Source organism: Lissotriton helveticus, chromosome 3_2 (genome assembly GCF_964261635.1).
Source record: "Lissotriton helveticus chromosome 3_2, aLisHel1.1, whole genome shotgun sequence".
In the NCBI taxonomy this organism is placed as follows: domain Eukaryota; kingdom Metazoa; phylum Chordata; class Amphibia; order Caudata; family Salamandridae; genus Lissotriton; species Lissotriton helveticus.
Window position 1 is genome coordinate 360,380,961 of NC_136062.1, and position 21,466 is coordinate 360,402,426.

A 21,466-nucleotide genomic window follows, 5' to 3' on the forward strand; every position below is an offset into this window, starting at 1 on the left:
TCTATTTTTGGTAAATTCTGGTGGGGTTTTTTCAGTGTTTTCAATATCTTAAAAAACAGTTGTTATCAGTGGTTACACATTTTCGCGCCACAAAAACAACAGAAAAAGTGTTTTTCCAGTGTTTATGGAACGATTTGCTTTTATTATTGCTTGCTTTCTGCACTGAAAGAACATGGTATATAGACAGTGTATTTATAGTGTATATGAGGTCCAAATCGATTTTTGCAAAATAATCTTATTGTAGTACACCATACAATACTTCTTCAGTGAGTCTCTGGATCATGTGCGCTTGCTCTTCCCTTCCCATGTAAACTTCTGTGAAAAGGCCCTCTCAGCATTCTTAGCCCATTGGGCTGAGAACCATCAGCTAAGGGACACAGTTGGGATGACTCTTTCTTTGATGCCACATAAAGCACGAAATGATAAATATTTGCGTTTTAGTTCCTGTGCATTAGAAACCAGTGCACCAGAATGGACTAAAAAGTCAATAGCATCCCTCATTAACTCCTGAAATTGTAAAGATGCTTTCAGCATACCATCTAACAAGTGGCAAGGATTCTACTACAGGGAATCACTTCAGCTGGGGTATCAATTTTGACTGGCCATCACACAACTTTTTTTATATACGTAGCTGAATCACTGCAAATACAAACAATATCACTCCAATCTTTGTTGAACTTGGAAAGAACCTTTTTTGCAGAGCACTAAAAGTGACACTGCGTTCCATGTTTTCCAAAAGTCTGGTGTCATGTTTTCACCACTATCCCAGATGTTTGGTGATATATATACTTGTCACTATACCTTGCATTGCATGTTTAAAGCCTGAGGTGTTGGCAATTCACCTACTATCAATACTGACCCTGTAGAAACTATGGTCTGATGTATTAAGGGGTTTTACCCATTTTCTGTGGGTAAATGTGATGACACATATTAAGAAAGATTTTTATGAAACCAGCCATTTTACCTATCGGTGAAAGAATCAAATGCAGCCAAAATATCAAATATGAGTTTGATATTTCCTGATTCTCTATAGTTTAAAAAATAATTAAACTAGACCTAAAACATGAAACTAAACCCTGCATCTTTAGACCAAAGGCCACAAAACAGATAAATAAAAGGAAGAAGAAACAATATTTTAGTGGCATCCCTAAAGAACAAAACTCAAGCAGAATAATGTTAGCCAGTCTTTCTTACTGCTACTTGTATAACAAAGTTACATTGTATTGACCCCTTCAGGAAGAAGAAAATGACTTTCACTCTCTTTTTCCTTTCTTTAAATGGCATTTAGTTTGTGGTTGTCCAGGTGTTTTTTCAGTGTTTATATGTTTTCACCTGCGAGGGCTGTTTTTCTTTCAGTGGGGTTTTATCAGTTATTATAGGTTTAAACCTAAAACCCCACAGCCTATGTTATGTTATGTTATCCGGATTTGTAGAGCGCACAGATGCCCCAGCAAAGGGGCGTCCTGGCGCTAATAGGACAGAAAACCGGACAGAAGCAATACCAGGGACATAAACACAACAACACTAGGAATCCAAAGGAAAGAGGAAAGTTTTAACAGCCTTCCTGAAGGCCAAGAGTCCGTCAATCGCACGGATATGGACGGGAAGAGAATTCAACAGCCTAGCAGCAAGCACTCTAAAAGAGCGGCCGCCGGTCCTAGACCTCTTGAAGCGCGGAACTGTAGCCAGATGTAATCCCGAGGAGCTCGGAGACCGTGTGGGCGCATATGGAGAGATGAGATGCTCCAGAATCTGAGGGGAAGAGTGTTTCAGGATTTTAAACGAGAGGCAAAGAGACTAAAACTTAATTCTCTGAGCAACTGGAGGCCAATGGAGCTTATGAATAGTTTTTTTGGCCGAACAGAATCTTGGTAAGCCTACCAGAGCCCTGGCGGCAGCGTTCTGAACGCGCTGAAGTCTAGAAATTTCAGCCTGATAGCTCCAAGCAAAAGAGAGCTTGCGTAATCCAACCTAGACAGAATCGTAGCTTGTAATATAAGCTGTCTGGTAGGAGCATCAAAGAATTTAAAAATGGATCTGAGCCTACGAAGAGTCCTGAAACACGTGGCGGCAACTTTTTTAGTATGAGTAACAAAACTACGTTTGGAATCAAGCCAGACCCCTAGATTTTTAACCTCAGTAGCAGGGATGGGGATTGGACCGAGCTCAGATGGCCACCAATTGTCACCCCAGAGATGACTCTGCTTACCACGATGAGCACCTCGTTTTTTTTGGCGTTCAATTGAAGGTAGTTATCTGTCATCCAGCGGGCCACTGAGATGAATCCCTCACGGAACTTAGCCGCTTCAAGGTCGGCGGCCCCACTTATTGCAACCGCCAGCTGCGTGTCGTCAGTGTAGGATACCATAGTCAGGTTCCAGCACTTGGCGACAGCAGCCAGCGGCTGCACATAGAGGTTGAATAAAGGGGGGCTAAGAGCCGAACCCTGCGGAACTACCTGGACAATAGGATAAGGTTTAGATTCGAAAGGAGGAGTGGCAACCTTGAAGGTACGACCAGATAGAAAAGATCGAAACCATTCAAGTGCCACGTTGCCTATGTATGAGTAAAATCTGAGCCTAACTTTAACAACCATGTAAGCACTATTTTTCTAAGTGAATTTCTTTAACTAGTAGACTCGTTTGCAGAGTGGTAGAGAAAGGGGGCAAGACTTCTGACCAGCTCTTCAGAATCCTGCTGTATGGAACTTACAGGAGGTAACAGGAGGGTTTCATGGCCCCCAGGGTCCCTCAGCATCCACGAAGAGTAAATCCCCCAACTAGTAGTGCAGCCGGAGACACGTTTGCAGAGTGGTGAAGAAAAGGGCTGTGGCCTCTGAAGACTTCTCAGCACTCCTGCTGTGTGAGACTTACTGGAGGTAACATGATGGGCAGTTGACCCCCAAGGAGTCTCAGGAATTGAATTAATAATTTATTTGCATAAGTTAATTAAAACCATTGCATTACAATAAGCGAATTAAAAAGAAAAGGACATCATAGTTCATACAGGTTAAAAACTCTAGTAAGGTGCGATAGTTATGTCCTAACATTTGACTCTGGGTTTCTTCACATATTAACGGTTGGGCGTTGTTCTTTGTCCGGTCCCCTATGAAAGTAACAACCTTCTGGCTCCACAAATCTCCAGGACTACTTAAGTTACCATTCTACACACTGATACTCTTTCTTTTATGAAGTGCTTGTGCTTTTCAACTGTGTTGGAGAGTGTTCTTTTGAAGTCCTGTATTTAAAATAGTCCAGTATCAGGAGTAAAGTGAACTTCATCCCCAAACCAGTAATGCACCCACTCACCACTGATGACAACCGTGGGGGAAGCCTAAAGGCCCCTGCGGTTCATGCCGGCTCTCCGTCTCCTGTGGGAGCTGATACTGCTTTTACAGAGAGGGAGCTGCTGAACATGCAGCTCCCTCTCTGTGAAATCAATTCTAGTCCGATTCTAGCACGCAAGAGCATTTTTCATGCTCTCACTTACTAGAAGCGGACCATTTGCTATGGCTTGGTGGGAGTGGTAAAGCTCCAGCCGAGCTTGACCAAACAGACATGTACTGCGGGTGTGCACCCCGGGACAAAGCAGGAGCCATCCCTTTGTAGGGTAGTGGTCCCAAGGTCAGTCTATGGCTCTGGGAGGGGTTGCGTGGCCACCGCTATTCTTGAATTTTTCCACTGGGAGGTGGTGGTCCCCAGGGCTGCGGAGATGGGGTAATCCCCGTGGACTCCCACATTAATAGAAACTAAAGCTGCTAGGGGTGGGTCTACGCTACCCTCCCGCCCTGTAGTTTTTCAGGTAAAGCCCCAGGGAGGTGTCCATCCCTTTGACTGAGGAGGGATTGAGAGGCCCCCCCATTTAAAAAGTAAATAAGCTCTGGGGAGGTGGTAGTCCCCGGGGCAGCTATTCATTTATTAAGAATACTTGGGGAGGTGGTGGTCCCTGGGGAAATATTAAGCCCCGGGAGTGGAGGCCAGGGCCTCCACCCTCCCTTATTAAAAGAAATGCCCCCGGGATCTGGCCCACCCGGGGGCCAATAGTTAACGAAGTGCTGGAGCCCGCTCTTCTTGTTTTTTTATAATTATCGGCAGGATTCGCAGACCTCACTGAAAATTTTAAAAAAATGTTGGGCCCTTAGGGGGTGCTTGTGGGACCCCTCAAGGAGCCTTGGTGGTCAGAGTATTTCTAACCTCCCACTTTTCTTTAAAAAATAAATACATTCTGGGACTCGGCACAAGCTGTTTTGAAGTATTGGCACACAATCAGATCTCAGCACAAGATCGGGAACGGGTCGCAGATCCTCCATTTCCCTATATATACAAATTTGGATTTTCTAATATTTGAACAACTACTGAACTGTATACACCAAATTACAATAAGGTCGCTTTCTGGACCAACAGCTTCCTTTCTGCCAAATGTGGTGTAATTCCGTCCAGCAGTTCGGACTGTAGTCATGTCTAAAGTTTTCTATGGAAATTAATTTGGGGAAAACGTGTCTTGGGACCACCCCTCCTTTTTCTTGGTCCCCGCTTGACTGATCACTCTGAAACTTACAAGACAGCAGCTGAAGTGAGTAGCAAACTAGTTTTGAAAAATTTGCAAGGATTCAGCCAACGCCAAAGTTATTGGCAAATGAAAAAAGGAAGGAAGGAAGGAATGAAGGAAGGAAGGAAGGAATGAATGAACATGACTCGCACTCCAGGATCACGTTGAACAATTATTTGTATATATATAGTTTGTATATATTTTCATAATCCAATCACTTGTAGTTGCGTCTGCTGGCGTACTCCCAATGGCCGGTGGTGCATGAGTTGTGACGCATTCGCCTGCAGGTATCACAGTCATCCTGGCCCTATAGAGAAGAGATCAGTACTCTAGACACTGCTTTGCAAGTTTTATTCTGGCTGCAAAAAAAGTACATCAATGCATTTCGGCTGCATGTGTCAGACTCGGTCACGATGACGGCGCTATTATAATTCATATGATATTTACTGTCTGTTTACACAGACAAAAGCAAGAAACTAACAGAATAAATGCTATACGGTTGCCGGTTACATGTTGGAATCAAAAAGTTGTATATAGACAATGAAATACATAACAAATAAGTGATATGCTAATCGTAGGATAGGAAGATGTCAAACATAGTTCCTAGATTCAAAGTTGGTAGGAAATCACAGCATGTAAACTTAAGATTCCATTCATTTTGTATATAAAACTACTGCATCATAAATTAAACCTAGTTATCAATTTATCATGTGTACAGTACTTTTGCAAAATAAATCAGATTGCATATCAATTTGTTAAGATCCGTTTTTCATAATTTCAATTATTCATCTGTTCATAATGTGTACGCTACAACATAAAACAAGATATATCAAACATGACCAAATTCAGCAATAATCAATTCTGTTGCAATACCAAATCAGTATTAATTCACCAATGTCTCTTTCCATAAGTGGTTAGTCATATCACTGTTTGTCTATTCCTGTGTATGAAATAGAGCATCCTTTCCAACCTCTTACATTCAGCCACAGTGGGCTTAGAATCCAAGAATTGTTCACCAGTCAATGTAGTTCTTCAACTATTTTGAGGCCATGGGGTTCCATCCTGTCCATTTCTAGAATAAAATGTGTCTCCAATCTCTGGAGCTCATGCTGTCTCCTCCCCTAATTTCTGGTGCACAAAAGCATTTTATAGCATTTAAGGCCAATTTAAAAATCCGGATTTTAGCTATCCAGTGGCAGCCTTACAAAAGATATCATGAAGATGATGGGTCCTTGTTGAAGTATAGTGGTATTGCACAGCTATCCATTCATTTGAGAGGAGGAGACAGCGAATGTGCTGGGTTTCACTATTGGCCACCTCAATGTCATGGATTTAACCTTCTTGGAATGGTCATAAATTGAGTTGCCCAATTGGAAACTGACTGTAACGTTCGGAATGCGCTAAAATCCTAATAGTAAGCATTTAACATGCTAAGCAATAACATTAAATGCAGATGTCTTCAGCTTGTACGAATCTGAAGGCAATATTGTTTTATTAGACATACAGAACTAATATAAATTTTTTGTATTTATAAATGAGTTCTTAATCTGATTAAGTGTTCCAATTAGCTATTCAACATGATCAATATGTAACCAATAATTAAAATAGATTTTTTTATCACCGGTTTGTTTTTGACCTGGCTTAGTGCTTGCACCGCAGTAGGGTTATCACAGAAAGCGTGGGAAGATGGTAGGGAGCAGGGGGTACAGACTAGCTCGATAATTGAATCACCTTATCTTGAGTTCAACAGATAGCATTCTCTTCTCTTCTGAACTTCATAGAAAAGAGGGGATTACCACCGTTGGTTTTAATTGAAAGATTTAAATTGTTTGCATTGATTTATTATTGAATACATAGTTATATATTTTCTGTGTATAAAGAAGGTAGACTTTCCGAAAATATTTTAGTAACTGGGGCATCTGTTAATAGATGATTGTCAATAAATGTTGTCAGTGACCCACACCTACTCTCTCTTGACCTTACAAATCTAAATTTCATCTGGATCGTCCAAATTATCATGCCCTCCTCTTCACCATCTCGACCTAAGCTGGTAGAAATCAAGTTGGAGATGGATGTATAGGTTGCATGTGGAATCATAGTTGCTACTTACTCATCACATGTGTTTTTTCGCAATGGTGTATGTTGTGCAGCGACAACCAGTTGCTTGCTCACGTTTCGGTGTTTATTACTCACCTTAGGCAAGTATTGGAAAGCTATCCGATTTTTTTTCTTTTCTAAAGATAATAAATCTCTAGTAAGAGAATAATAATGTATACTTTCAGTTCACAATGTGTCTAACATAATGCTATGGTTTGGAACTCTTTCTAATAGGTGAACCTATTAAGCCTTTTGAAAAACTCAGATCGGATTCACTTGGGTGTCTTTCTTTGGTAATGTAGGTGGATAGGATAGAAAGAGTCTATTGTCTGAATTTAGGGATCCTAAAGCCTTGATGAATGACACAGACCAGATCGGCTGGTTACTGTGGTCAGAAACATGTTGGCTAATATCAGACAGGTTTGAGCCTTTGTTCTCTATTTACCTGCCTGATACAGTGTTTTTATACATGCCTAGAATCCTCACTAATAAACCAAGAAACTTTTAGATAGTCTGGATCCCGCTTAGTCCAGTAGTTTTATTCAAGAACTACCTGCTACCGTCAAGTCTGCAAGGAGGTTGAGTACAGACTCGACCACCATGCAGAGTGGGCAGTACCATCTTGACAGGGTGGGGAGAGGATGCTGATGATGAAACATGACATTATTATGTGTGTGAGGCATCCTCTTCTATAAAGGATGGCTTTCCCATGTAGTCAAAATCCTGTTATTTAAAATTGTGTGCACTTTCCTAAAATTTAGGCAACTCTCTCCCTTGTTACTCATTGGTTTGTCTTGTATATAGTAAGCCCCGTACCCTGTTGTAATAAAGTAGTTATTTGTAGGGGGGATGTACAGGAGCATATCCTCCACCTATTTATTTTGTGATAATAGCAATATACTACTCACCATATTCTCATACAGCTCATCCTCTTTACTAAAGTCCCCATAAAGAAAACATTCAATTTGAGAACATGCAGTAGTTTCAGCCATTCATCTATACATACAACGGACACCATGCCTTCTTCAGCACCAGGATTAGTACCCAGTACTTTACATTTTTTATCTGGTCACTTAAATTTGAGTGTTTATACTGGTTAATGTGGTTGGCAGAAACATGTTTTATCTACAATGCTTTACTGTTTCATTACTAGCTGGAAGTTTTATATTTCCCAATTGTCATCATGTTCTAATTGTTTTTACAACTCAGGTTTCTTCTGTATTCAATACATCAGTCGTGCTTGCATATCACTCAGTTGCTGAACCACTCATGTCTTTGTAGCAGATCACTTCATTGATCCACTATTTAGTTGTGCCTGTGGATCAGCTTTCAGTGTGGACACGTCAGATTCTGTTAGAATTTAGTTTGTCATACTGCACATCAGCTATATGTTTTGTCATTGAGGAGACTTGAAATTATTTTTGTACATTTAGTTGACCAAAAATGACTCTGTACAAAATAAATTTGGTAAAAAAGTAATGGTAAAGTTTAGCTAGATTGTGTTTGTTTACTGCTAGCACTTCCGGCCCACTAAAAAACAGAATTTCTTGATAAGTAAGTGAGTAGACTGAATGGTTTTGAGCGGTATCACATTGAATGAACATGAAAAGTAATATTTTGCACTATGAACCTATTGTAAATTCACATGCTGTGCATTATTCTGCCATCAAGTGGGTGGGTTCAGAAATTTCTTTGTGTAAGTAAGAGTTTTACTTTTAGACGTCGACCATTATCCCTCATATTGCGCCCACTAAAAGCCTACACTTTTTGGGATGTGCATAAAAGCTGTAGTATATTTGTATTTTAATATCCGGATTAGAACGCGTACAGAGGCGAAAAAACTACATAAAGAAAGGCTGTTGGAAATACTTATTTAACCAACAATAACATCTTAAGTAGTGCATTGACAGGGATGATAAGGAGGTTATGGCAGAAATTAATCTCGAGCGTACCGGTCAACAAGGATATGTGTGGAAAAGAGAATGTGCTCAGGGTGAACTAGATCTGTTATAACATTGTTGATTTTGATGAAGATCCCGTAGACTAGAGGCTCTGCTGAAATATCCTGTAGACCACCATTTCCCAAACTGTGGTCCGCGTACCCCCAAGGGTCCGTGAGACATTCCCAGGGAGTCCGCTGGACTCGAGTGCCTGTTGTCGTAGTGAAAAATGAAACGCCCATGCGTGCTCACAACACACAAGAGCTGTGAATATTGGCGCAGGGGAAGCGAGACCACAACGATGCAATCGGGAGGTGGGGGCAGCGAATGGGCAGTGGGCAGTCAGGGGGGCGGGGCCGCAGGGGGCACAGCGGCGGGGGAAATGAGTGGAACAGAAAGCAGAAGGGCTCAAAAAATCTAGTGGAACAGAGGGCAGGAGGGCACAAAAAAACGAGGGGAAAACGAGTGGAACAGAGGGCAGCAAGGCACAAAAAACTAGTGGAACAGAGGGGTAAAGGGCACAAAAAACGAGGGGAAAATGAGTGGAACAGAGGGCAGAAAGGCACAAAAAACGAGTGGAATAGAGGGCAGAAGGGCACCAAAAACGATGGAAAATGAGTGGAACAGAGGGCAGAAAGGCACAAAAAACGAGTGGAACAGAGGGCAGAAGGGGCACATAAACGAGGGAAAAACGAGTGGCACAGAGGGCAGACGGGCACAAAAAACGAATGGCACAGAGGCAAAATACAGATCACAGAAATATAGGGGCAGCTAAGTACAGAAGGCAGAACAGTCAGAGAGGCACAGGGGCAGTGAGGGGAACAGAAGGGAAAACCGGGCAGAGACACGGGACAGCGAGGGGTACAGAAGGATAGACCGGGCAGAGAGAGCACGGGGACAGCGAGGGGAACAGAGGGAAGAAAAAGGGGCACGGACCACGTACAGGCAGCGGGGGAAGACAGACAACAGCAGTCAGACACAACAATGAAAATACAGGCAATACAATAAAAGCAATAAAACGTTGAAAGGCACACGTGTATAGGTTACCGTTACTTGGCAGGCAGGTAAAAATAGGTGCAGCCAGGATCAGCAGTCGGATTTTTGTGCTGCTGTCTAATTGCTCACTTTCCACAAGCCCTTGGGTACCACTAAATAATACACTTCTGTATGCATACATGTCCATGCGAATAGACCCAATTCAGGCTGTCATCCTCTTGAAATTGCCCCTGCTTCAAAAGGCATATTTTAAAAAACATTTAAATTGTACAAATTGCTTGGGAATCCCCGGCTTCCAGTAGTGATTCAGTGGGGGTCCTCAGAAGTCAACAGTTTGGGAACCACTGCTGTAGACCAGATGAAGGATATGATTTGTCGGCAGCCTGGTGCTTCTGAAGGGAAGAGAGTGATGGGGCAAGCTTCTTCGGTCTAGGATCCTGTTAAATAGATTGAAACCTATTTCGAAATTCATTTAGTGTGAAATAGTTAATGAAAAACATTTACTGTAAAATGATAATTTGTTGAGGTGAGTTTTTTGTTTGGCATCCCCAATTCCCCGCCAAAATGTTGTTTTTGCACTTGCCCTCACTATAAATATAACCTGTTTTTGCCGTAGCTTCAGTGCTAACCAATTTAGGTACTCGAGCATGGTCTTGGTTATTAGTAATATTGATCAAAGATTATATTTCAGCCTTTGGTTTTAAACCAAGGCAGCTGTCCTGCCATCCCTGTCTAGAGTGCATTGATAATTAGGGTTCTAAATAACATGGTAAAGGCATCTATGTCTTTTTGGCAGATGTCCAGCGTTCAGCAAACTCTAAAGCAGGACCTAAGTATTTTGAAACTGCTTTTTAAACTAAAGGTTTTTCAAACTAAATATTTCAACCTACTAACCTCATTCAGGGTAGCTGCCTTTTGGATAACACTTTGGGTTCCCCGATAGGCCACTCCACCTCAGTTTTACTTCCATAAGGCAAGTTTCAGGTGGTACAGTGCTAACGTTTATTGTCCACACTAAGTAAAGTGTTAGTCAGTTCCCATATTTGTAATTAGTATTCTGTGTGTTAATAATACATTTTTGTAATCTCTTGAACAGGCAACCAAAGTAGCGCCCTACCACAGAATAAAGGTTGACTTTGCTCTGTCGCCCTCTGATGATATCTTTGCCTTCACCAGCACTCCCATACAGTGGCAATATCACAGCCCCGAAGAAGAGATCAGGTAGGAAGACACAACAGAGTTTAAATAAATGCGAGAACTGCGTTCTTTCAATAATGATTTTAGATGTGCTTTTAAAAAAAACTCACTTAATATGACTTTAGCACACCAAAGTAAATATGGAATGTGAAGCCTGTCAGTCACCCCCTGATTTTAAATACTAGTTTAGAGCTTGCTTTGCAGTCTCAAATTAGGTCCACACCTGAGGTTGTATACAAGAAAAATCTAGTTGATTTTATAAGGCTGCTAATAAGTTGTTTCACTTGATACTGCTTTGCTCTAAATTCTTTTGATATAGAATTCGTTTCTAATGCCTTTGTTCTTAATATACTTTCAAATGCAGAGACTTATATCTAAAATGAACATTGCATTAGGGATTTGCTCCCTTGGATTATGCTTGGATGGCCATTGTATGGATGTTTTTAAACTGTACAACAAATAAATAAGTACATTGAGGTTCTTCTTGTTCTGAATGCTGCGAAGTGCTGTTTTTCATTGAATATTGTCCCGCGCCCTCTTCACACTCCTTTTTAGCTAATATTGGTATTAAATACTTTGCTATTAAATCAGTGCCTCAGGTCTTGTTACCACTTGTATATTTAAGACATTTTGTTTAATTACGCTTCTGTATTTTGGGATTTCTATTACAGTTCATAAGTATTAGAATACCTCTGCGAACAGACAAGATAGCAGAACACTTTCATATTGTCACTACAATAATAAGGATTTACGTATTAATGGGGTTAGAATAGAAAAGAACCCAGAAAACAATCCCTAAAGCCATCATGTGACACCAAAGCCAGACAACATGAATTAGGGATATGGCCAGCAATGACAGACAAAGATCTGATAGACATGAAGCTACAGTTGCTGTCCTTGGGAAAGTTCTAATTTTTATATTTTCTGAGCGGAGATATGGCGATACATCCATATCTCTGCCAGACACTGGCGATGGCAGAAATGCCTCTTAGCCCTAGTTGCGAAACATAACATGAAACATAGATCTTTTTGCATTGGAAATCCCCACCACCATATATGGGGAGATGGGATGAACTTGCTATTATGTTGCATCGCGTATAAATATTAATGAAGTTCCTATTACTTAGAATGTTTGTTGTTCATCTTGGGTGTCTTTAATATATGCACGCGGCCATCACAAGAAATAGCCATGGGAATGGAAATAGATGTGTTGAAAAACCCTGAAGTTAGCAAAATCATGGGGTTTGTGACCGCTAAATTCCTTTTTCATATGTACTAAATCCATTTTGCGATTCTTAAAGTGTCTCGGAATTGTAAAATGAGATCAGCGACCCATACTAAATTGCAACTTGGTAGGGAAGAAAAGGGGCATTCCTGTCCAATCATGAGTTGGTACAGTGTGAATCCATGGTTTGCAAACACAATTCCAATTTCAGTTCAGTTACCGACTACCAAGGTGGGGTGGTTAATGACTTGGGAAGGGGTTCTTTCTTGACCCCTAACCTTCTGAAGAAACTCACTGGCAGCTTCTAGGGGGAATTTGGAGGTCCAAGGAACCACTCCCTGCTCCCCCTGAATTGTTCCTGAATGGACAGTATTTTTTTTAAAAAGCAGCCCCAATTTCCCATCAAAGAAGGTTTTAATTTTGGAATACAATCTCTGGGATGGTGGTCTGCTGTCCATTGCAGGCCACCATCACTATTATTGCATCCAATCACCTAGTGTATCAAATTGCTATCTGCTTAATGAATATTATTTAGCCTGGTCGTTCTGCAACACCCTGTGACTCCATTTTTTTTCAAATGGACCTTTTAGTACATAGGTTGGTTTGCAAAATGTGATTAGATTGACGAATAGGTGGTGCACATTTAGCAAGGGCGTGCTTCAAATTATAGCTTAGTACATCCTGCCCTATGATCCATTCCTGCCTATGATTCCAGACTGAGGGCTGACATCATTTACAGTCCTTAGTCTCTGGAGCAGCATGTGGGTCTTATAGTGTCTACTTTTTTTGGGGACTACTATATTGACTGTTTTGTTGTGTTCCTTTTGATAAATAAGAGGTAAATGTGGCTAAAACAGCCTATTTTCTTAATTTTTTTAAATATGTTTTGAATTCTTATGATTTGCAAAATGTCTACCTCGTGGCATATGTAAAAATGTTTTTGCATAGAGCGGTTTTTGTATAGAGATATATTTTTGCATAAAGGTATGTTTTTGTATAGAGCTATTCTTCGTTATACAAAAGTGTTTTGATCCAGCAAACAAGTGCTGAATGCCGATTCGAAACCTATTGTCATCTAGGAGCACTTCTTGGTAAGGCTGCCGTCCTCACAACGGTGATCTTCATAATTCCAATGCCTGTCCCTAAAATGACGCCTGTGATCAGACCTCACCTCCTGTCAATAAGTGATATCGCAGTCTGTTTAGCTGTAATCTTGATTTTGGGACAACCACTTCTCCTATACACCAAGTTGGGGGAATCTTCTCTACTCCACCTCTTACCTGTTAGTCCAGCCTGCAGAGTGCTAGTACCCTCCACAACCCTCATACAACTCTGTTTCCTTTGTAATCGCCTACTATGGTCGGCCGTGCATGTTTTCAGTCTGAGGGTTGGCTCCCGCGCCAGAGGCAAGTAGCCAGGCGACCTCTCTCCAATGAGCGCACCAATCTCCTTACCCACTTCAGTTATTCACCAGCGAGCCACGAACGTCGCAGCAATAGCGCTATAAAGTACGTGTGAAGATGGTCGGAGTCTATTGCTTTCATAGGCATCAAATGTCGACAAATATCACAAATCAAGATTATGTAACTTAAATCATAAGCAGTCCATAAGTGTAGTGCATATTTTATTAAAGCACGTCATAAGTAGGATACTTAGTATCGGTCATAGAATAACAGAATTAAAGAAATCAACACTTAGAACATATCAATTATTCCATTTAGTAAAGAATGAATTAGAAAAGACAAATTGAGAAAAACAAGTGTGCTCATCGTAACAAGAGCCAATTGCATTCTGGTGTATCAACGCGCTCTTTAGTGAACAGGAAAAGGAGTAGTTAGAGGGGATGGGTGTGATGGGATAGAAGTGGGGACTGGGTAAAGGTGTTGTGACCATGAAACAATCACCGTAAAATTCAATGCAGCCTTTACAGTCTAGTTTTGATCAGTAGTTCCATACTACTCTTAAGCATAGGAACTCTATTAATCCATAGGTTCCTCCTATGCTCAGAGAATTGCCGTGGGCTAGTAGTCTACGTTTCGACCCCTGGTTGAAGGGTTGTTGGGAACCTCATGCTGGGGTCTTCTTCAGGACAGAAGGAGCTGGAGCGCCTATAAATACTACAATTACAATGAATGTATCTACCCACTGTGGGGGGACAGTCATGCACTAGGACTGGAATGAGAATAAAATACATACTTAACGTGGGGCCAGTTCAATGGCCGTTAAGATAGGACCTTCCTGGGTTCCTACGTTGTGGGATATAGCCTGCAATTGTTTAAAAGGATCAAGGTTACAGTAGGATGTACAAGGGGGTTCCTTGACTCCTAAATGAGCGATGGGAATACCATGGGGGCACTTACTGGGACGTGGTTGCTTTCCAGATCATAAATCTGTGTAACTCTAAGTCGTCGTCTGTCCACCGTTGGTCGTAGGGGTGCGTGGAAAGACTCACTGATCCGATGGTTCTGAGGAATGGAACAATGACATGGGTCAGTCAGACGTATTGGTTAAAAATTCAAAGAAATTATCCTGCCTGCAGCATGCTATGGACGGGGACCACGCCGGTAAGTGATCTATACATTGAGAGGCCAAATTATCAAAGTAAAAACGGGCACAGTCTGGAGCCCAAGCATGTGTATTGAGTCTAGAGGCGCATGTGAGCTGTGGGCTGGAAGACGAGTGACTCAGACACAGTCCGGTTTCTCAGTCCGGGCAGCTCGCGCTAATCATTTATATTTTATAGCAAATACAGGTTTTGAAGCTCGCGCTAATAATTAATGGCAGATATAGTTTTAACCACAGGGCATCAGAAGCTGGCTGTTGCCGTTTGTGTCAACTCGCTACGTGAATCGTATCGCGCCTGTTATTGGGAAAACTTTAAAGGTTAAACTTAAAAATCCCCGCGATAGTGGGAGTGAAATGGGGCGGCTTAGGGTTAAATCAGGAGGAGGAGGGATTCGTATTTTACCTAGTCTCAACCAAGAAGTGAGCGAATGCATCTCACTCTGACGGCAGCCGATGGGTGTCTAAGCTGCCTCGAGGTGCAGACGCTAGATACTCCTCGGGGGCTCGTCGCTAGGCAGCCAATCACCAGAGAGTATTCGACTTCGTCTTAGGGAATGAGGCAAAAAGACCCGTGTGTTGGGTTTTGGGCCTTAGGGAGACTGTAAAATGGTCTCATTTTATTCAAATAGTGACGTTAAGGTCCAATTAGCAGAAAAGAAACCGCATTGAGTATAGAGAAAGTAATATGAGAGAGATGGTTGTCTCTCTACATCTCGATGACAAAGTATACAGTGTCAATATTTTAGAATCAAGGTTTAGGAATGTCCACTAAACACAATTACATATATATACATAGGTTCACAAAAATAGTTGTAGATTTTAACTGTATCCATATCAATTGCATTTAAAGAGAGGTTATAGCGCACAAGGGCATACACATACACAGGAGCACATAGCAATTATGCATTAGTATTCTGTTCAGTGCAGGTTATGGCGGTGTGTACCAATGGGTCAACCACTGTTACGTGGAAGTTAACATTCACGGTCAATCAGGGTCAATCATTGCCATCTGGGCAAATGTGGTCTCCAGTTCATTCAAACCATTCTGGACAGAGTCAAAAGTTTGCATCCATTTGCATTCTCTTAAATTCAGAATAGAATTCAGGTTCCCCCCTCGTGGGCCTAGTGTAATTTTCTCAATCACTACCCACTTCAAAGATTCTGGTGTGTGGGTGTTAGCTACGAAATGTTCTACCAAAGGGGCCCCAGGTGTTTGGCATCTTATTCTACTGCAATGTTGCAGCACTCGGTTCTTGATTTTGTTTAGTTTGGCCTACGTAGATGGAACCACAAGGACAGAAAATTGCATATATGACTCCATGGCTGTTACAGTTTGTAAATGATTTTAGGGTGATGGTCAGGTTGTTATGCGTGATTGTCTTTGTTTCTAGACATAATGCACAAGCTTTGCAGTTACTGCATTTGTAGTTGCCGAGTGTGATGGGTAAGTTCCACATTGTTTGTATGGTGGGAGCCGGTGGGCTATCCAGCATGGAGCAGACTACGTAGTCTCTGACACTCTTCGCTTTTTTGAAAGCGTGCATAGGCAAACTGGGCATTTCAATTGCATCTGATACAACATTCCAATGTTTATTGACAATCTTGCGTATCTCATTGCTCTTACTGCAATAGGTAGTGACACAGATCATTCTGTCTTCTGAAGACTGTCGATTCTTAGGTACAAGCAAGGTTTCTCTGTTACTGAACCACGCCCTCTTACATGCCCTCTTTACGAGCCTTTTGGGGTAGCCTCTTTCCAGCAATCGGGTAATGAGTTCGTCTGATTCTGAAAAGTAATCTTCCTTCAAGGTACAGTTCCTCCGGATCCTGAGGAACTGGCCAAAGGGTAAATTGTCCCGTAAGGACCGAGTGTGGTGACTGGAGTACTTGAGCAGTGTATTTCTTTCAGTCGGTTTTCCATACAGAGTGGTGTAGAGGATCCCCTCACTTTCTTTGATGTTGATGTCCAAAAAGTCGATCGATTGGTTACTGCAATTACTTGTAAATTTAATGTCATGTGATTGCGTGTTAAGCCATTGGGTGAAAGCTTCAAGTTCTTGTTGTTGTCCTGTCCATATGATGAAGATATCATCTATGTAACGGCGGTATTCAGAAATTTTGTGAAGGTAGGGATTCTGGGGGGAGAGAATGCAATGTTGTTCGTACTCATTCATGTATAGAATTGCCAGATCCGGGGCAAAGGCTGCCCCCATAGCTACTCCTTTACTTTGCATGAAGAAGTTGTTCTGAAATATAAAAAAGTTCTTTGTCATCGCAATCTCTAATAGATCAATTAAGAACTCCGTAGGGACTTCTGCAGGTTGTGGTCGTGATGCCAAGACTCTTCGTATTGTTGCCAGTGCTGGTACTTGAGGAATGCTTGTATAAAGGGACACAATGTCCATTGTGACCAATAATTGGTTGTGTTTGTCAAAAGGTCGTTGGTCTACCAGATTGATCATCTGCATGGTGTCTCTCAAATAGGTGGGAGTTGCTTCTGCCAGCGGTTTTAAGAAGACATCAATGTACTTGCAGAGGGGCTCCAAGAGGGACCCACATCCTGATATAATCGGTCGTCCTGGAGGTTTCGTGGGATTCTTATGAACCTTGGGTAAGACCTAGATGGTCGGAATACGTGGCTGATTGACATTCAGATATAGGTATTCTTTTTCTGTTAGGAAGCCAGCTTCTTTCCCTTTTCCCGTGATGGCAAGGATCTGAAGTCTGATCTCATTTGTAGGATTCGTTGCTATCGGCCGATAGCTAACGTCATCTCTCAATTGTGAATATATCTCTTGTTTATAGTCATCAACATCCATTATGACTATTGCTCCCCCTTTGTCCGCTGGCTTGATGACCAGTGATTTGTTGTTCTTCAATCCATCAAGGGCGGCACGTTCGTTCTTCGAGATGTTATGCTTCACATATGGTTTCTTCTCACACATCTTGAGTACATCCTTCAAGACAAGGCTTTCATAAGTTAAGATCCGATGGTTAATCAGGGCGGTGTGGGGTGTGAAGGTAGAAGGTGGTCGTAGATTCGTGAATGCTCTAGTTGTACTAGGTGGTTTATGTAGAAAGAAGTTCTTCAGGCGAATCTTGCGGAAGAATTTTGCTAGTTCAGTTTTGATATTGAACAAATTGCCATGTGATGTAGGAACAAAAGAAAGGCCCTTACTCAGGACCCTGATTTCATCTGGTGATAGTGTCTGTTTGGATAAATTCATAATGGGACTCCCTCTGGTTACCAGCGATAAGTTTTCCTCCGGGTACTGATTTCTCCGTGGTTGTCCTGCTGGAATCTCACTTGCTTGTTGTTGTAGCCTTGCTGCCTCGTGTCGTTCCAATTCTGAGGGTTGTGACCTCTGGTCAATCGTTTGTTCCATCCTCCACCTCTCCCTCGCGAGGGTCTCCATGTACTGTCCTCTAAAAAAGGCTGTTGTTGTCTGTTCGGAGGATCCTGTGGGGGTTGGTACCATGGATCTTCATTATGGTAGTTGCCACTGGGTCCGGCTGTCTCGTTGTCACTGCTCCCACTGTATGAAGAATCCGAGAAGTTCGTGTATCTTCTTCCACCTCGTTGACCACCCCTATACCCGCCTCTGCCTCTATAGAAGAACCGACCCTGGTTATCCTGCTTGAAGTAGTCCTCCGCCAGATATGGGTAGGTTTTTTTCTTGTAATAATATTGGATATCTTTCGCCAATTTCTCCAATTTTTTGTTTTGTGTTTCAACGTCAAAATCTTTCAATGTTTTATTAAGACGTTCAAGGGTTTCCTTTGCACTTGCGAAGGCCGAATGGCTGGTAATTTCCGCCTTCAATTCCTCTATCTCCTTGGTTAACTGTTCCACCTGGTCCCGTGCGGTCTCCACCCCAAGGACCATCCAGTGGCGGGAACAGTTATTAGCCACAAAACTGAAGCCCTCCTTGAATTTAGGATTGTCCACAAATATGGCTGGCTCGTTGCGGACCTGTAACCCTGTTGGTATGACGTTAGCCTTGAGGTACCCAGTTAGGAGATGGCCATGTAGTTTGGTGCGTACTAGTTTCTTTTCCAGTCGCTCTAATTTATTGATCTTCTCATTGAGCGAAAAATCAACAGTGGTGATGTTTATTGAGAGGAAAGCTGTCCCTATCTCGCCCCCAATGAGCTCTCTTATGTGATCCTCAGTATAAGAGAGGGTTTCAGATTCAAACATGATAACACCCTCAATGTGATCCTAAAGCGTAAATGCAGATCTATTAGTGAAAAACCCTCGCAAGACAGCTCTTGCACCTAGAGTAATGAGTTATAACGGGGTAAACCCTAAGAACTCTCTGACCCGGGTCAGTAATATAAAGTACGTGTGAAGGTGGTCGGAGTCTATTGCTTTCATAGGCATCAATTGTCGACAAATATCACAAATCAAGATTATGTAACTTAAATCATAAGCAGTCCATAAGTGTAGTGCATATTTTATTAAAGCACGTCATAAGTAGGATACTTAGTATCGGTCATAGAATAACAGAATTAAAGAAATCAACACTTAGAACATATCAATTATTCCATTTAGTCAAGAATGAATTAGAAAAGACAAATTGAGAAAAACAAGTGTGCTCATCGTAACAAGAGCCAATTGCATTCTGGTGTATCAACGCGCTCTTTAGTGAACAGGAAAAGGAGTAGTTAGAGGGGATGGGTGTGATGGGATAGAAGTGGGTACCAGGTAACGGTGTTGTGACCATGAAACAATCACAGTAAAATTCAATGCAGCCTTTACAGTCTGGTTTTGATCAGTAGTTCCATACTACTCTTAAGCATAGGAACTGTATTAATCCATAGGTTCCTCCTATGCTCAGAGACGAGCCCCCGAGGAGTATCTAGCGTCTGCACCTCGAGGCAGCTTAGACACCCATCGGCTGCCGTCAGAGTGAGATGCATTCGCTCACTTCTTGGTTGAGACTAGGTAAGATACGAATCCCTCCTCCTCCTGATTTAACCCTAAGCCGCCCCATTTCACTCCCACTATCGCGGGGATTTTTACGTTTAACCTTTAAAGTTTTCCCAATAACAGGTGCGATACGATTCACATAGCGAGTTGACACAAACGGCAACAGCCAGCTTCTGATGCCCTGTGGTTAAAACTATATCTGCCATTAATTATTAGCGCGAGCTTCAAAACCTGTTTTTGCTATAAAATATAAATGATTAGCGCCTCTAGACTCAATACACACGCTTGGGCTCCAGACTGTGCCCGTTTTTACTTTGATAATTTGGCCTCTCAATGTATAGATCAATTACCGGCGTGGTCCCCGTCCATAGCATGCTGCAGGCAGGATCATTTCTTTGAATTTTTAACCAATACGTCTGACTGACCCGTGTCATTGTTCCATTCCTCAGAACCATCGGGTCAGTGAGTCTTTCCACGCACCCCTACGACCAGCGGTGGACAGACGACGACTTGGAGTTACACAGATTTATGATCTGGAAAGCAACCACGTCCCAGTAAGTGCCCCCATGGTATTCTCATCGCTCATTTAGGAGTCAAGGAACCCCCTTGTACATCCTACTGTAACCTTGATCCTTTTAAACAATTGCAGGCTATATCCCACAACGTAGGAACCCAGGAAGGTCCTATCCTAATGGCCATTGAACTGGCCCCACGTTAAGTATGTATTTTATTCTCATTCCAGTCCTAGTGCATGACTGTCCCCCCACAGTGGGTAGATACATTCATTGTAATTGTATTATTTATAGGCGCTCCAGCTCCTTCTGTCCTGAAGAAGACCCCAGCATGAGGTTCCCAACAACCCTTCTAACCAGGGGTCGAAACGTAGACTACTAGCCCACGGCATTTCTCTGAGCATAGGAGGAACCTATGGATTAATACAGTTCCTATGCTTAAGAGTAGTATGGAACTACTGATCAAAACCAGACTATAAAGGCTGCATTGAATTTTACTGTGATTGTTTCATGGTCACAACACCTTTACCCGGTCCCCACTTCTATCCCATCACACCCATCCCCTCTAACTACTCCTTTTCCTGTTCACTAAAGAGCGCGTTGATACACCAGAATGCAATTGGCTCTTGTTACGATGAGCACACTTGTTTTTCTCAATTTGTCTTTTCTAATTCATTCTTGACTAAATGGAATAATTGATATGTTCTAAGTGTTGATTTCTTTAATTCTGTTATTCTATGACCGATACTAAGTATCCTACTTATGACGTGCTTTAATAAAATATGCACTACACTTATGGACTGCTTATGATTTAAGTTACATAATCTTGATTTGTGATATTTGTCGACATTTGATGCCTATGAAAGCAATAGACTCCGACCACCTTCACACGTACTTTATATTACTGACCCGGGTCAGAGAGTTCTTAGGGTTTACCCCGTTATAACTCATTGCAGCAATAGCGCTAGCCCCTTCTACCCTGCATCACTTACTCTCATTTGCCGCATTCCACTATAACTCTTTGAGACAGAGGATATGATTCTTCTCTCTACCAACTGGAATCCCTCTCACCAGCATTACAGCACCATGCCTGAGAGCTGCAGGATTCAACTCTTATACTTTTTCTGTCCCCTCCACCCCCAACCTACCCTCAAAATCCTTCAAGCACAATCTCCTAAGAAGACACCCTGAGACACTGATTTCCGACCCGTACTTCAACCAGGATAAGGGCACCATTGTCAATAACCAATATTTTACACCAGGAAAACTGCACTATGGCGAACATCCGTATTAAACTTATTGAACGTTACTGAAACCAGAAACATTCTGTATGGCACCAAAATTATGACTGCTCCCTCACAATACCTAAGAGCTGACCTTAACATCACAATCTACAAAAACAGCACTATTCTGATCCAAGCCCCTCAAAAGGATCTACAAAAACTTGATTTAC

General features: G+C 42.0%; 1 protein-coding gene across 2 annotated transcripts in view; it reads left to right on the forward strand.

Moving 5' to 3' along the window:
• Positions 1–21,466, forward strand: part of NADSYN1 (NAD synthetase 1) — a 253,280-nt gene that overhangs the window by 121,155 nt on the left and 110,659 nt on the right. The window contains exon 11 of one of the 2 annotated variants that reach the window (XM_078684243.1): positions 10,678–10,802. The exons of the other annotated variant lie outside the window; for it this stretch is intronic. Within the exon in view, the coding sequence (XP_078540369.1) occupies positions 10,678–10,802 (125 nt within the window). The remainder of the gene's footprint in view (positions 1–10,677; positions 10,803–21,466) is intronic. 2 annotated transcript variants of the gene reach the window in all.